Source organism: Arvicanthis niloticus, chromosome X (genome assembly GCF_011762505.2).
Source record: "Arvicanthis niloticus isolate mArvNil1 chromosome X, mArvNil1.pat.X, whole genome shotgun sequence".
Classification (NCBI taxonomy): domain Eukaryota; kingdom Metazoa; phylum Chordata; class Mammalia; order Rodentia; family Muridae; genus Arvicanthis; species Arvicanthis niloticus.
In genome coordinates this window covers 126,294,468-126,312,722 of record NC_047679.1, presented here as the reverse complement: position 1 = coordinate 126,312,722, position 18,255 = coordinate 126,294,468, and the positions used below count along the sequence as shown (strand labels likewise).

Genomic DNA, 18,255 nt, shown 5'->3' with positions numbered 1-18,255 from the left:
GGTCTTCAAGGTGAGAGTATAGGGTATGAACCATGAAGAATCCCTGAATGTTTTGTGGGGGCAGTGACATGATTGTACTTTTTTGAGAGGGTCTTACTATGTATCCCTGGTTGACCCTGAACTTCCTATGTAGACCAGGGTGATACTGGCCTCACAGAAATGCCCTGCTTTTATCCTAAGTGCTGGATTAAAGTCAGGTACCACCATGCCCAGAGGCAGAGTTATATTTAAATTCAAAACAAACAAACAAAAAGCACAAGGGACAACTGCACTGTACAGGAAAAACCTGGAAGAGGGGAACCAATTTGGAAGTATGGTTTAAATGAAGAAGCACAAATAAACATTAGGGAGAAATAGTTGAGAAACAAGTAGGACCTACAGGAGCTGCAACTGATGTGCTTATGAAGAAAGTCAGGAGAAAAGTCAAACTAAAGTGACTTCAGGTTACAGAGCATGAGCAACTAAGGATCTTCAATGTTGGAAGATACAGAGGACAAAATCCAAAAAGTATAGAGAGACTGGGGTACCAATGAACTTGTAAAGCACATAGACTTCTGGAAGGGAGTTCTTTAGGATTAGTAAGGTTCAACTCACATGTGAGCAATGTCAGGTAGACAGTAGTGACAACTCCATTTATGGGAAAAATGAAGTCACCATTGCAAAGCTGGGAACATAAGGGGAACTGAAAGCTGAGGGTGGATCACTGATAAAGCATCCACAGTGAAGGAAAAGGCAAGGGCAAGTAAAGACTGAGGAGGAAAGGTCACAATGATACAGGAACACAACTAATACAGAAGGATCTCAATCACATTGAATGTGGAAGACATCCAGTGCACATGGCAATCAGGAGATAGATTGGCCAGTAAGAGATCAAGAGCTCTGTGATAAAAATCAAGACAAAAGCAAGTCAAGGGACGGAGTTTTTTTTTTCTTTCTTATCTTTCTTTCTTTCTTTTTTTTTTTTTTTTTTTTTTTGGTTCACTGCATCACTGCAAGGAGTCACAGCAGTAGGAGCTAGAGACACACATCACATTCATAGTTACAAGGCAGAGAACAATGAATGCATAAGCTCAACTAGCTTTCTCCTTGTTGTGCCCTCTAGAACCCAAGCTCAGCCCACTTTTAGATCACAATTCCAATTCATCTGATCAAAATAATCTTTTACACATGCGAACTTCCAAGCGAAGGAAGCACACAGTAGTTCTATTCAACTATGATACCTATGAAGCAGAACAATGACCAACATGGCATAGTAACCCTAAGGGTACAAACAATAATGGTACACACACCTTTGTCTAGCTGGGCTTGAGGCCTGGTCAACAAAAAAGAACTCACACCTGGTACTGAAACCTAACCAACAACCCAGAGCCACAGAAGTCATGAATCTTGGAGGAGAACCTACAACTTCCACTTTCAAAATCAATGTAATTTATATCTACATTGTAAATATTTATCCTTATACCCACATATAAGAGTAGTCTTCACGCCTTATCAAAGGAACTTCTCTTTGCAATGCAACAGATATATTACAGAAAACCACAACTGGTAAAAATGCAGACAATAAGAGATTATGTGGCACCTAGATCCAACTGATACATCTACAACACAATGCCTGTACCTATAGCTCAGGGATCATTTGGGAAGAAGGAGCAGAAAGATTATAAGAGCCAGAGGAACTGGAAGTTTGCTGTAAAATTGTGTCTCCAGAGAATCTATAAAGTCCCATCAACATGGCTGCCCAAACAAGACCTGAACAAGGATTACACCAATGGTCATGCTAACATGAAAATAGGAAAGCTCATAGGCCTTCAACCCTAGACAAAGAGCTATGGGTAAGTAAGAAATGTTGAGAGTGGGAGATAATAGTCTTCTCAGGAAAGAGCTTCATTCAGACATACATACACACACATACATACATATGTATGTATGTATATACACATACAGACACACATATGTGTATATCCACACATACATATATACATATATACATACTCACATATATACACACACACACATACAGGTAACATTATATGAGCTTAGCAGGTTGCATTTATGTGTGTCTGTGACAAGTATTAAAGAAAAAGGAGCCATGAGTTTGAGAAAGGCAGGGAGCAAGGGGGTGCATAGGAAGGCTTGGAGAAGAAAAGGTAAGTGGGAGAAATGATAGAATTGCATTTTAATTTCAAAATCACAAGATTATTTAAATACTCCCTCAGAGGCACTAACCTAGATAGTCCCTCATAGATGTTTCCAGAGGTTTGTTTCCCATCAAGTTGACAATGCTAACCATTACCAGCTTCACAAAGGAACTGACAATAAAGCTTGATTCTGGCATGGGCTAGAGGAATGAATGAATGAATGAATGAGTAAATGAGTGAGTGATTTATTGAAGTTAGTAAAATATTCTTTTCAGAGGTGAGTAGTTTAAGAGGATGCTGTCCTGATACTTGACTAATTTTTTTAAGGGAATAAGCTTTAAAATACCCAGAGGATGCCAGAGAAAAGAGAAAGCTGACAGCTCAAGACTTTGAAGGAACATGTAATAAGACCTCAGCTTTCTGAAACATGCCTGTGAGGCACTCCTTCAACTTCTAATAATGCAGACGTAGATATGCATAAACCAAGATACATGTTTCCTGACTAAATCATTATAAATTTCAGCCTCACTTTCATAATAGTTGAAAAGACCTATTCCTATAAACTTTTCATCCTGATAAAGTTGAAAATATTTAGATAGAAACATTTTTAATATCTTATTTGATCAGAAATATAAAAACTTTTGGTAGAATTGTTTCTCAAACACATCCCATCTTCATCTGCTGTCAATGTAAGGGCATGAAGTACTCATTAGCTCCTCCTAATGGCTTCTTCCTTTTACCAGGTGGGTGTTTCCTGGGACTCAAACAACTGTTGGTGGTGAAATCCAGAGAAAGTAAAGTCTTGGCTTGCTAGGAGAAAAAAACGAACAAACACAAAAAACAACCAAAAAAATCCCTACCCCCCCAAAACCCTCTCACTTCACTTTTAAGACAAGAACAAGAACCACAAACACCTACCATGACAAAAAACCCAAAATATCACAAAGAGAGAAAATACAGGATAGTCTTGTGGTACGATCCTTCTCCTCACAGTCTGTTCAGTCTGCAGCCATTTGGGGATGTAGCTCATTTGGGAGAATACAACACTAGCTTGTATTAAGCCATCGGTTTGATCCTCAGTGCCACATAAGCCAGACACTAACACCAACACTGGGGAGGTGGAGGCAGGAGGCTTAGAAATCCAAAGTCATCCTCAGCTACATAGTGAGTTTTAGACCAGCCTGAGCTATTTCTAAACCATTTATACACTTTTCATTTTTTTATTTATTTAATCTTTTTTTACAGTTAAACAATGATTTCTTTTCCTTGTCCTGCTATTAATTAGTAGGAGTTCTTCTCTATGTTTGTTGAGAGCTATGGGTGAGAGGATGTCTGTAAAGGCCTGGTGACATGCACTTGTCATTCAGGAGGTCAACATAATAGGATCATGAGTTTCAGGTTAGCCTACGCAAATGCAACTCAAGTCAGTAAAGTACTCACTTGCTATGCATAAGGCTCTGGGTTCCAGCTAATCGCCACATAAACCAGCCTTGGTGGTACAAGCTGGTAATCCCAGTGAGGATGAGGCAGGAGTATCAGAAGTTCAAAGTAATCCTTGGCTTCATAGAGTTTGTGGCCAGCCTGAGATATACGATACTCTGTCTCATGGGAGGGAGAGAGGGAAGGAGAAGGACAGAGACAGAGACACAGAAAAAGACAGACAAGACAGACAAGACAGACAGACAGACAGGCAGATACACAGAGAGAGGGAGAGTGGGAGGGGGAGAGAGGAGAAGGAGGGAAGGAAGAGGAAGGGAGAAAGGGGGATATTTGTTTAAATGGTCTTTAGGACCAGTGGATCTGATCCCATTTTGAACTGGTGACACAAAAACCTGACTCACATTGCTTGTTAGCACCAAAGTGAGGAGCCATGAATTCTGAGAAGACTTAACAGTACTGTATTAAGTCACCTTATTCTCTTACTATCACAGAAAGGACACACTCCTGGCTGGAGAGCACAAGAGATCCCAGGCTCATGGACACTAGCAGGGAGGTGCTTCTGGAAGTGAGCAATCATCTTTAAAATGTGTCACACCAGGAAATGCAAAGCAGTGAGTCTGAGTCCATGAAAGAGAAGCCCAATTCACAAGCAGTTTTCCCAGAGGAGACATTTCAGAGCATGCTGATGTTTAGGTGAGTCCTGGACTTTACCAGATTGTGTGCCAGAGGAAAGGCATGTTTTATGAGGATCTCAAACATATCTCTTCTGCTGTGGCCTTCCTGCTTCAATGCGAACCTCAGGTTTCTCAAATCCTAGAGGCAAATGAGAATGCGGAGTTGAGACTTCAAGGAAAATCATGAAAATAAGCAAAAAAATCTTTTCAATTAAGTGAGAAGATTCACTTATATACAAGGTCAATTTATCTTAAGCCATATTTGTATATGCTATCTTGACATACACAGTTTAAGGAGACCTGGACACAGTCCCATTGTAGTCAAGAAAGTAAAGACAAAGCACTTTACCAGAATGAGTCTGTTTCCAAACTAAAGTGCTGAAGACAAGACAGTGGAATCACATTCTAGAAGAAAGAAAATACCCAACCTTGTCTTGCTTTTCATCTGTTTCCCACCCGTCTCTATGTGCACTGTTTTGCAAGAAATTTTTAGTTATTAAACAGTACTTAAGTCATATAACATTTCAAAAGACTATCAGCTATCAAATATAATCTCAACATTGTTAAATGTGTCATTAAAATACAAACACTCTCCCTAAATGATTGGCATTTTATGTCCTCAAAAAAGTAATAAACTTTTACTACCAGCTCTACTTTCAGAGATATAGTATATATTAGTATACTCCACATTAGATATCATTTTACCCTCAGGAACTATAAATTAATGATCAAAACCAGATTTTAATGGCAGTTCTCTATACACGATTCTTTAATAGGCAAGAAAGACTTTTAAACCGAATCTAAATGATATAGGTTCCTCTAATATGTTTGTATTAAACACAGTATTCTACCTTATTTTTAAGAATGTTTTATAGGTTGTCTGGGACTATCTACGGGGTGAGCTAGACTCAACTCCTGCTATCTTACATACGACAACATTCAGAGTTTGCATAAGTGTTTTTTGTTTATCAATAATATTGTTCAAAAGCTTTATTTTACTGTTATTTATGTGTATATGCACATGCGCACAGGTATCTGCAAAGGCTGGAAGAGGGTATAAGATCCCTTTGACTTAGAGGTGGTTGTATAGGTAGCCCAGGATGTGTGCTAAGAAATGAACTCATCCTCTACAAGAGCATCAAGCACTGTTAACAGCTGAGCCATCTCTCCAACCTAATTAATTTAAGCTTCACAATTCTTCAGTCAAAAGGGCCAACAAAGGCTTTGGTATATACAAGACATTACAAAAGGCAAGTAAAGTTTGAAGAAGCCTCCAGGACTACTAAGGAATGATCTGAGATAAATCACTCTGAATGAGCCTTGCCAGCTCTGGGATCCCGTGCTTCCTCTTTTGCTTCTTTTGATTTTATAACACTGGGGATGGACTGTAGGGCTTCATGAATGTCAGGTGAACACTTGGCCACCCAGCTACACTTCAGGCCCATACTAAAAGCATGGTCCTGAAAAAAGTCCAAAACCCAATTTATATCACATCCTCCCAAAAATCTTGGGATATTAGTTATTAGTTCATGATAATCAAATGAAAGAAAGAGTCACCTCAAGGACGAGATCCATCCAACAGGTTTACAAGCAGCCACGGGCCTAACAGTGGATAGCTGCCAACTGTCAGGCCACAAGGATCTATGAAGAACTTTTCTTTTAACAGCCATAGTGCTGTGGTGAAGTTACAATATCATTCTCGAACCATTTGCTCCAAATTAGACTGTTTCCAAACCAATATTTACTGTGATCCACCAGTGGCTCAGAGAAATACTTTCCACATGTCAAAGCATGAATGACTCAAGTGACTTTCTGCCATCTGATTCAGATGCAATTACAGTAAAAAAAATTGCAACAAGGAAGCTGAAGTGAACAAGGCACACAATTTAAAGCAGATCACCTACTCTGGAACATAAATAGGAACATACACTAACTCTAAGTCATACATGGTCTCCTCCAAGCTTGACTCATCAAGGAAGGGAAGCTGGGAAAGAGCCTTGTGGTGTAACAGTCTCCCTGGCAGACTCAACAGGCTAACCAGCTGAATCTTAGGGTGATACTCAATGGCTTAATTATTATTAAAGAAAGCCAAGTAGGTAGAAATGGGGGAGAAGAGCAAGAAGAATCTCTGGCAGTACTGTTTGTGCTGTCTTTTTACAAAAAGACTTTAAATTGGTATCAGTGGTAGTATAGGGCCTACAGGGTACTGATTCCCATATGTATAACAGCCCTGTAGCTGCACTAGGTCCTCTGGAATCAAGAGTCAGTCTATGACTGTTGCTGTTGCTGAGTAAAATCCATACGTGCACAGCTAAAACAGCCAGAAGTGTAGGCGGTGCTCCTTAGCTGGCGAGAGAAATGCTATGGAGTCCTGATTACTGACAATGGGTACAAGGTGATCTATGAGACAGGATGGCAAGTGTTTATCCCACTGCCACACACTTCTCTTATATCCATATCACATCTGCTACTTGGAAAATAGACTATGCCTTTTGCGCCATCAGTGTTTCTGGGAAATAATCTTATTAGAAGGTTATGCTATGGTTATGTTAACTGACATATGCCTGTAGCCTCAGCATGTTGGAGGTAAAATAAGAGAAGTTCAAAGCCAGCCTTGGCTACAGAGGGGTTTCAAAACCAGCACGAGTAACATAAGAACCTGCCTCAAAACCATGCTGTTTTACAACATTGCTCTAAGGTCTCTTTATTTTGGGTACAAGTCAATTCAAAAATTTTGATGTATATAATCTGAAAACTTTTTCCTGGAAAGCTGTTCCTAATCTGTTTAAGAGCATACTTTGTCTTATTCATTTTGGAGGCTTAATAATTAAATATAAATTTTCCTATGGATGAGGCAGCAAGTACCTTATTGGTATGACAGTCACTTCAGTATCACCAACATGTTAACCACACTGCCTTGAGTGTGTAATAGAACATTCCCCATGAATCTTTTGACACAAAATGCAAAGACCCTTCTTCAAAGTAAATCTATATACATCTAGGCTTCACATGATAGCAATAGCTGGGAGTATGAAAAACAACTCAGATTCCAACAGACACAAAAGCAGCTGAGATACAGAGTAATAGAGAAACTCAGGGTAAGAGTACCCACTCAGTTTCTGGTTGTTCATATTCATGTTGATCTTTTAACTGGAGAAGAAAACTGTCTGTTAAATTCCCAGAGCAAATATAAGTATAGAAGTTTGGCTTTTAGAAATTGTAGCACCAGAGACTAAGACATGACTTGGGTTTTAAAACAGGTTCTTGTTATATGTTGGAGCATCTTCTGGGTATATGCCCAGGAGTGGTATAGCTGGATCCTCAGGTAATGCTATGTCCAATATTCTGAGGAACTGCTAGACTGATTTCCAGACTGGTTGCACCATCTTGCAATCCCACCAACAATGGAGGAGTGTTCCTCTTTCTCCACATCCTCACTAGCATCTGCTATCACCTGAGTTTTTAATCTTAGCCATTCTGACTGGTGTGAGGTAAAATCTCAGGGTTGTTTTGATTTGCATTTCCCTGATGACTAAGGATGTTGAACATTTCTTTAGGTGTTTCTTGGAAGCTGGAAGAAACCCAGATATCCTTCAACAGGGGAATGGATACAGAAAATGTGGCACATTTACACAATGGAGTATTACTCAGCTATTAAAAACAATGAATTTGAGAAATTCTCAGGCAAATGGATGGAACTAGAAAATATCCTGAGTGAGGTAACTCAATCACAAAAGAACACACATGGTATGCACTCAGTGATAACTGGATATTAGCCCAAAATCTTGCAATACCCAAGATACAACTCACAGACCACATGAATCTCATGAAGAAAGAAGACCAAAGTGTGGGTGCTTCGGTCCTTTTTAGAAGGAATAACAAAATACTCATGGGAGTGAACATGGAGACAAAGTATGGGACAGAAATTGAAGGAGGGGCCGTCTGGAGACTGTCCCACCTGGGTATCCATACCATGTTCAGTCACCAAAGGTAGACACTGATGTGAATGCCAGGAAGGGCATGCTGACAGGAGCCTGACATAGCTGTCTCCTTAGAGGTCTGCCAGAGCCTGACATATACAGAGGTGGATACACACAGCTAACCACTGAACTGATCATGAGGCTCCCAATGGAGGAGTTAAAGAGAAGACTGAGGAGCTGAAAGAGTTTGCAGCCCCATGAGGAGAGCAACAATACCAACCAACCAGAGCTCCCAGGGTCTAAACCATCAGCCTGGGAGAACATAGGGAGGGACCCAGGGCTCCAGTGGTATATGTAGGGGAGGATGACATTGTTGGGCATAGCTGGGAGAGGAGATCCTTGGTCCCATGAAGGCTGGACACCAAGTGTGGGGGAATTCGAGGGTGGGGATGTGGGAGTGGGTTGGTGGGGGCACATCCTCATAGAAACAGGAGAAGGGGGCATAGGATAGAAAGTTTCTGGGTAGGGGGAAATGGGGTAAGGGGATAACATCTGAAATGTAAATAAAATATCACACACACACACAGATTCTTTTATTGGTCCTTGGTAACACCAAGGTAAGTCACTTCACTTTGTGAAGGCTTCATTTTCCTATCTATATGAAATAATGGGCTTGGGGTGGTCAAGGCTCAGCAACTACAAACAGACTTCTTTGTATAGTTCTCAAGACAACACTATTTTATAAAACATGCAGGAAAATATGCAACAGATATCTTCTGTGACCCTCTGCAGCCTAAAATATTTGCTATCTGGATCTTTTTCTAAAACAAGCATGATGAGCTCTGCACTAGCAAGATGTCTGACAGGCATCTGGAACACTTTCTTAGTCTTAGCCTTTAAAGCATACCTTATAGTCAGCTCTGGGACTCTGTCAAAAGCCTTTTGGATATTTTGATGCACGTGTTTAAGATCTACTGGGACAGACGACCTCCAAACTCCTAGCTCTTTGAAGAATTGAGCATAATGCTATAGATAATGGTCTACTGATACCCAGTATGTGGAAAGCAGGTTTCCTTGCTAGAATACTTAAATGTACTGCTCACAAAAGGGTTAGTTACTTCCTCCTACTTGGAGTTCAGCTTTGGTACTCATTGGACCATTGCAGCAGAGCTTCCTAATTCTTCTCAAATGCTCCATCTATAACATTCTGTCTGGGAAGTTTCTTCTGAGGACAAAATTTGAAGTTCCTACTATATGCTTGGGTGAACACAGATGCTCAATAATGTTTCTTATAAGAACTGGCTAAGTGTCACAACTAATTTTCCCACTTACCATCCCAAATAAAATATTAACCCACTGCCACTGAAAATGGTTGGGAGGTAGGTAAAAAGGCATCTTGTTCACAAAGGGCAAAATCTCTTCTATGCCTCCTTCCTTTCACAGTATGAGGGTGTCTAGGTGGTGATATGTAGTACCATAAAGAGCCATAAAAACACACTTATTCTTTAATTCACTCATTTTCCTAGGGAGAACTTATAACTCTCACTCAAAAGGAGGGAAATGATGCACATGAGGATGGTTAATGGGGCCAGTCAGCTCCATGGGACAGCATGCTATTGTGATGATTGTGGTGCCCTGACCACCTGAGAAGGAGGAGGAGAGTGAAACTAAGGTTTAAGAACTGTTATCTATAGACATTTCTTCTGCTCCAGCAAGCTAATTGGCTGACCACTTCTTTGAGAAAGTCTTGCTTTTGACTACAGGGGGAAGATCCAAGTCTACAACTTTAGATTAACAAGAGATTTTGATGATTTTAAACTCATACAGACCTTCCTGCCTCTGCCTCCCAATGCTGGGATTAAAGGCGTATACCATTACCACTGGAAATAATTTTGATTTTTAAGCCCACATTAACTTTCTACTATTCAATACTATTATATATTTTTTGTATAAGAAAGTATCAAATTGCCAGGCAGTGGTGGCACACGCCTTTAATCCCAGCACTTGGGAGGCAGAGACAGGCAGATTTCTGAGTTCCAGGCCAGCCTGGTCTACAGAGTGAATTCCAGGACGGCCAGGGCTACATAGAGAAACCCTGTCTCAAAAAACAAAACAAACAAACAAACAAAGAAAGTATCAAATCTCTTACTTTACAAGTAATATCTAGACCGTAGGCATTTTCTCCTCTACTTGTTGCGCCTCCCATTTTTTCAATTCTTGATATCACGCCCAGAGGAACATCAAGTATTAGAGCAGAATCCTGTAATGAACAAAATTACAAAAGTCAGTATTTCTGTCAATATAATGAAAACATCAATAACATGTAAAAATAATCATAAGCTTTCAAAGTATTTTTTCTTGCTTTGGTGCATTAGCCACTTAAAGAGTATAAGTAGGATATAGGTCACATATGAAAGATCAAGCATTAAAAGAGGCAAATATGCCACCAAAATGTTATCTTCAAAATTTGGAATTGCCTATAGCTCTATGGGCCTAGGGAGTCACTTACAGTCCGTTTCTGTAGGCCCTTTCCTACACTGTTCTGTTCTACAGCTAAGTCAGATCCTTCCCTATTCTTCAGACATTTCCTCTATAGTTAGGAGAATGCACTTTGCTAAAAGTACTCCTGTTGCCTAGACTGATCCATCCTTCCCAACTACCAAATTTCTTCTGATAGTTATAGCTCTGGCTTCACGAGCCTTGTTTTTCCAACTGTATCAAACAGAACTAGTAAGCTCTTCTTCTCTGGAAGGGATTAAGAGAGATTCCCACTGTATCACATGCTTCTCTGCTTTCTCACCATAAATTTATTTCCTTACTAGAACCCAACCATTGTTTCATGGGTTAATGACTAAGCCAAAGTCTGGAAATATACATCAAGAAGAGCCATACAAATATCCTATCGTTTGACCCAATCATTGTACTCCTAAATAATTTACAGCAATCATTCAACAGGAGAAAAAAGCCTATATAGATCAAGATGCTCAATGGGGAAAAGGGTGGCTAGCAGAGAGGAGAGAATTGGTCAACTTAATGGTCAGGTATGGAGGTATTAGGATAATTAAGATATCTGGAAAACTAAGGTAAAGAAAATGAGCAACATGCAAGAATACACTGTGTCTGAAGTAACAGAAAAATACATAGTCAAATGGATGAAGGTACAAGGGACCACAAACCCACTAACATTCATTCATTCTCTCACAATTACACACACACACACACACACACACACACACAAACGCACAGGCACACACTTTGATCAATTTTCTTCTGCTGACCTACTTCTTTTTGAAGTTCCTCCCCCACTTCCATGTTCCTTTTTGTCACCTCTGAATTTAGTTAAGGTTGCTTGCATGAGTATATATGTGTGGTAATTTATAGGACCATAGACAACCTACCAGTGACTATACCATTGAGGAATATAACTTTTCCTCTACTAGCAACCATTAAGTGTCATATAGTTAGTTCCTCTGGGAAGTACAGGGCCATTTGAGTACCCTGCAGTATAAGTAAAGCCAATCTCAATATACAATGCTTTGTGATTCTATTTATATACCATTCTTTTTCTTTGAAGTTTGTTTATAGTCTAAGCTGGCCTTGAACTTCTGATTCTTCTGCCCCAACCTCCCAGTGTTAAGGTTACAGGTCTGTGCTACCAAGCCTGACTAACAGGGACTGAGGACAGGAAAGTGGTTGCCAGGAGATGAGGACAGGAGAGCATAGGTATGAATGATTTTTTGTGGTGCTCTAACAGCTTCATATCTTAATTATTGATGGTGATTACTTGGTATCAAATGCCACAGAATGTACAAAAGACACTCACAAAACTATCAACACTCACATACTGTTTAACCGAGCACCCCTCCTACTCCTATCCTCTTTTCCTTCTTTACTTGTAAGTGTGGATGTGTGTTTGCATGTTTGCATGTGTGTGTGTGTGTGTGTGTGTGTGTGTGTTCGTGGTATGTTAATATAGAGGCTGCAGGAGCATAGCAGGCGTCCTGCTCTATCAGTTGTCACCTCATCCCTGCAGCTCTAGAGTTAGAAATGTATGCACAGCCACATTTGGCTTTTTCTGTGAGTACTGGGGTAGGGGCAGGGATCCAGAGTCAGATCCTCATACTTGCACAGCAAGTATTCTTACCCACTGAGCCATCTCTCTGGCCTCCTAAGCAACTTTCTGGTTGATCAAACAATATAGCTAGTAGAGGCAGCTAGGAGATTGTTACATGAGACCCCTCTGTACTATTTATAAAAAATCGTTTGTATTTGCAGTTATTTAGAAATAAAAAAGTCAAAACTTTAAATTTAGGTATTATGTGAAGATAAACAGCACTAGCTCTTAACATGGACAAAAGTGGCTCAAATCTGAGACCTGACATTTATTAGCTAGAGAACTTGGACAAATCAGTGCTACCTCTAGATCACACTTATCTGTACAATAGTGATAATGAATGTAAGGGAACTGGCACAGTGCCCATTGATGGTAGCCAGAAAACAATGGGAGTTGTTACTGCTAAAATTCTGATGATGTTAAAGTGTGGCTTAGAATTCAGAAGACATGATTGTGGTCTGTACACATAGCAGATAAGTACATTCTGAGAGAGCTTTGTCCCTGCACCTGTAAGGACACATGACTAACTGCTGGATGCATTTCTATTAAATACTATGTATTTTACAACACGACTAAAAGTAAAATGCCAAAAGAGGAAAAAACCCTGACTTAGTAACATAAATAACTGTACATTATAATACATTTACTTCGTACTACAGGTTATCTAAAAAGCATATTGCCATGCAGCAGTGTGCTATTATTCTTAAACTATTCTGAGATTTATGAGTGTCTATGAACTACATTCTTAAATATCAAACAGCCCACCATAGCATAGAGCCCATTATGTAGATTATAAACTAGAATCAAACTCATTGTGATTCTCCTACCTCCACCTCCCAAGTGCTGGGATTACAGTTGTGAGCCACCATGCCCAGCTATGAGATATAACATGGGTCTTCTCTAATCATTATATAGAGAAAATTCTAGATCTCAGACTGCCCTAGTCCACAAGAAAGCAGAAAACAAGGCAATGAGGAGAACCAGCCAACTCCTTATCCAAAGCCTATACAGTCTAATGCGGCTATTGGCTATGTTCTTCCTGAATGGCATGTTCTAGGTCTGATAACTCAACAGGCTAAACAGGAAGATCCAGGAATAGGAAAAATTAGCCCAAGTCTCAGAAAACTTGAGTCATCGCTATCTAAATATCATTAAATATTAAAAGAGTACCAAAGGTTCACTCTAACTAAAAACCATATGCTTCTATTTCTTCAAGTTTCTAAAGCAGTTGGGAAGAAATATGATAAACCAGCAAAGATACTGTATTCACCCTTTCTTGTGAGAGAGAACAGAGACCTGTTCTGGGCACTGGGGTCTGTGAAGCTACGTTGTGGAATTGCCTCTCTGGATTTTGGGCCTTAGCCATATCTAGGAGATAAGACACAGGTACCCAAACAGTAAGATGCCAGTTTGCCAGTTCCAAAAGCCATCAGAAGAGTCCACCCAAAATTGAATGAAATGTCAGAAAAGGGCAAGCTGGTACTTTACTGCTTGGATTCTGTCAAATTTCTATGGTGATGACTTTCTTGGGATGAAATAACTATGGTTAGAGATTGGCTGTCTTGAAATACCTCAGACTGCATCTGGTACCCATGTAGGAAAAACCAGGCATCATACATAGCCTGGATTTAAAAGCCAGCACACAGAATTCCCAAAGGAATACTGGCAGGACTAGTTCACCTTAGAGATAACCACAGAATGCTTTCTGAGAAGAGTACATGATCCACTGGTATTTCATGAAGATTCAGGCAGCAGGACTGCACGCCATGGACTACCAAGGAGAGGGATGTTCCCAACTCTCTGCATCATGGAAGCTAGTGCTTGAGTTCACATTGAGGGCCAGGGGTACCTAAAAGTGGATAGGGACAGGGGGAAAACAGAGGATATGACCAGCCTGAGGAGGAATCCAAGATAATTCGGAGTTAGGTCCAGATCTCAGAAGGACCATGGTGGCACTGTCAAAAGGCATACAGAACACAGGGGTGAGAAAAAGGGGGGCAGAAAGTAGACTTTTGATCCACTACTATGTTTGACAATATAATAAATATTAACCAGTATAGAGATACTTCACATTCAGCAATCCAGCAGAAAACACTAAATGATGTCCTCTTCCCATGCTTCCTGTCTTGGAAGCCAATACTGTTCAGCTAAAAACCAGTCATCTTTGACATGCCCTTATTTTTTTAACTACCCTTAACTCATTATTCCATTTCTATTTCTTAAATAAATTTTGATCTCTCACATCTTTCCAACTCTCCCAAAAACTCCTCTAGGTCACTGTAATGGCCACTATTCTGGTCCCTTTACATCTAAAACTTTTCTCTTCATGAGCTACAGTGATACAGCAACCAGAACCAACTTCTAGAGAAGTGAATAGAAAGCTGTTTTCTGCTAACCTTTTCAGAAGCTTTGCAACAACAAACACTGAAAACCCAAATCTATGCAGGTGTGCACAAGAAGCTACTGATCAAAGCATGAAAAAGTCCAGTCAGAGGCAAAGAATCCATTTAAGATCCACCATACTACATAGTGACTGGAACGAGAACAAGTAAAATCTTAAAAATTGCTGTGTTTTCTTACTACAAGAAAAAATTATGAGTGTGTGAAGTGGAAATTTCTGGTTTCTTTGAAGACTCAGTTGTGTCATGTGATGTTTTTCTGGAGACTGTCATATGAGAGGATGTTTTGCTGAAGCAGATATGTGGTGTTATTCTGTAAGCTGCCTGGGAAAAGGGCATGCGATGTTTTGCTAGAACAGATGCTTGAGAACACATGATGTTTGGAAAGAGTGTAAGTATAACCCAACAAACAGTGGACTACAGTGTGGCATTGGTTCACCTTGCTACTCTTTACTGGTCTTCATTGGGCTTTGTTGATACTTGTTTTTGCTGACAATGCTCTAGCATTGATTCACTTTGGCATCTTCACTGATCATCCTTTGTTGTGACTGTAGAGAGAAATGCACCAAAGAACTTCTTGTGATATTCCAGAAGTGTCTTGCCTCTTCTGTGGACTCTGGCCCATTGACAGAGCCTTGCAGTTTCTTCTGGATTGAAATGCCATTGCTAATTTGTGAATGGTGTTTGTGAGTGGATTGAGCTACTGCTGTTGATTTGTGTGAAATGGACTGTTGATATCCTGACAATGAAGATTGGAATTGCTCAAAAGTACTATTTCTAAACAGGTCCACATCCCCCTTTATTCTATTAACTTTTCCTTTCTACTACCTCTAGTGGTGGGCTAGAGGGGAAGTTAAAGCATTTAAAAACCCTTATTGAAGTAGGTTTTTAAAAAAATCAAAGCCTACAAGGGTGTATAGCCATGCCTATGTTCATTAACATGATGAATTCATTCTACAATGCAGACATGTTTCAAAACATGATTGACTGCTTTAAAAAGTGACTTAAAATAATTAAAAGCAAAAAGGCAGGTATGATGATACTTGCCTATAATTCTAACACTGGGAGGCTGAAGCACAAGGACTGTTCCAAGTTCAGGTCATATAAGGGAGTTGGTGAGGCCTAGGTTACTCAGTTTTCTCATCCCTTGCCATACTCACCCCCCTCACCTAACCACATTATCACCTTTCTCTGTTCCTTTTGATCTAAAGTCTTCTCAGACATTACTCTCTGAGCTCCTTCTGGCCTCCTTAGGCCTGCCTCACTTCTATGTAACTCACATTCAGTCTTCAGATCACAAGTTAAACATTCTTTTCTCTGCATAACTTCCCAGGCTCCTCCTACTCCTGCACTTCCATGCAGTACTTCTATTCCATTGTAACCATAAGTTCCACAAGGGGAGGTACTGTGTATCCTTCTGTGGTCCCACTATACCCAGGCTTGTGGCACCATGATCAACACAAAATAGGCTTTCAAATCTTTTGTGAGTTAAAAATGAACTAGGCCTGCAGTCATAAGACTGAAAAGCAATTGAACTGAACTTTGAGAAAAATACAGACTGAAGCAATAGGAAAAAAATTGAACTGCAGAGAAGGCAAAAGGCAAAAATGGGTGGAGAAAAGGAAAGGAGGAAAGTACTAACTACTCTAAAGAAGTTAGAAACTCAAGCACTCAGCCAAAGGCTTTGGGATTGAGCAGCAGATAAGTAGTTTAACTAGCAATCGGAAGCTAGACTTTGAGAGGTGAGGGACTGAACTGTCAGAAAGTGGAAGCAGTAGTTCAAGAAGGGGAGGAAAGAAGATGGTAGTAAGATGAAGAGTTGGGAGGCCAGAGAGACAGCTAAGTGGTTAAGAGCATTGGCTGCTCTTCTAGAGGACCTGGGTTTGGCTTCCAATACCCACATGATGGCTCACCACCATCTGTGACTTAATTTCCAAGGGATCTAATGCCTTCTTCTCTCCTTCATGGGCACCAGGCCCACATGGTGCTTATATCTACATATAGGCAAAACACTTATAAACACACACCCACACATAAGTAAATAAATAAATGTTTTAAAATATTTTAAAATGAAGATTCTTGAGGAGTTGTGCACAGTATAGAGGGTATAAAGATGAAAATCAAAATTGTAACACCCAAACTGAGTGGTGCTAAGACTTCAAAGGAGGTAGAAGGAACAAGTAGGGAAAGGTTCTAGAAGAGGTATACACTTTGGCAAAATGGACATGTACTTATTCTCCTATGTGAAGGAAGGGGAGAAAGGAATCTATGAAAGCTCAAAGAAGCTGACATCTTTTCAACAGAACAACAAAGTTAGCTGGAGTATGGAACATGACAGGCATACATCTTGTAACCCCAGCACTTGGGAGATACAGGCAGAAGGATCAGAAGTTCAAGACTGGAACAGGTGTTGTGACTCATGCCTTTAATTCCAGCAGTGGGAAGGGGGACAGAGACAGCAGGATCTTTATGTGTTCAAGGCTAGCATAGCCTACATGCAAAGTTCCAGGTCAGCTACAATTACAAACGAGACTTGGTCAAAAAAAAAAGCTTAAGGTCATTCTTAGCTTGAGGTTTAAGGGATCCTGTCTCAACACCCCCCCTACCAAAAACAAAGAAAGGAAGAAAGAAAGAAAGAAAAGGGGAGAAAAGGGGAGTCATTTAAATGATGATAAGAGATATGCTAAGAATTCAATCTGAGAATTAAAAAAAACTACCAAAGCAATAGTCACATCTATTCTGGGGGCTGAAAGCCTAATATGAAGTGGATCATCAGGTAAATCTGTCATATAACTTCCAATACCAGGATTCAGGCAATATATCCTAGTTTGGACATGGCTTTGACATGGTACATGGAGCAAAAAACTCGTGGTAGGAAGAGGAATTTTTGTTTGTTGTGGTTTTGAGAATCAAACCTAAGTCTTCATGTACTCTACACAAGTCCTCTGCAGACATTTTGACAATATGATCTATATTCTGAATCCAAGAGAATTTTAAACCTAAAAATAGGATTCATTTTGTAGCAGCAATATAAGGAGATGACACAAGGCTGAAAAAAGAACATCTGTACAAATTGAATATCTTTTTATCAAAATGCTTATACGAGAAGCATTTCAGACCTGAATAATTTTTCAATTTGTAACAATTTGGATTTGGAATATGGAATTTATTGGTTAAGTATCTATAACATGAAAAGCCCTCAAATACGAAGATCTTTGAGCATCATACTGGATCTCAGAACATTCATATCCTTGCATTTGGATACTCAACCTACAGTTAAAATACTAGATTATTAGACCATACACAGCATTATATAATATCCTTGAAAAAGAAAAGACATAGGCAGGCACAATGTCTTACATGTATAATCTTAGTACTTCAGAGGCTGAGGCTAGAGAGTTACTGCAAGTTAGCTGCCAGCCAAGGCTACATGATGAGTTTCACAGTGACCTGGGCTACAGTATATAAAAAAAATTAAGTAAATAAAAATTAAACAGACAAGTAAATGGTGGAAGGGTAAAAAGTTCATTGGGCACAACTGTGAAAAGGGTGAGCCTAAGCTTTCAATAT

General features: G+C 39.8%; 1 protein-coding gene across 3 annotated transcripts in view; it reads right to left on the bottom strand.

The window, feature by feature from the left end:
* Window positions 1-18,255, bottom strand: part of Mtm1 (myotubularin 1) — a 117,185-nt gene that overhangs the window by 56,993 nt on the left and 41,937 nt on the right. For all 3 annotated transcript variants that reach the window (XM_034485685.2, XM_076918868.1, XM_076918867.1), the window contains exons 5-6: window positions 10,322-10,432; window positions 4,290-4,391 (exon numbers count right to left, since the gene is read on the bottom strand). In XM_034485685.2, the coding sequence (XP_034341576.1) occupies window positions 4,290-4,391; window positions 10,322-10,432 (213 nt within the window). The remainder of the gene's footprint in view (window positions 1-4,289; window positions 4,392-10,321; window positions 10,433-18,255) is intronic.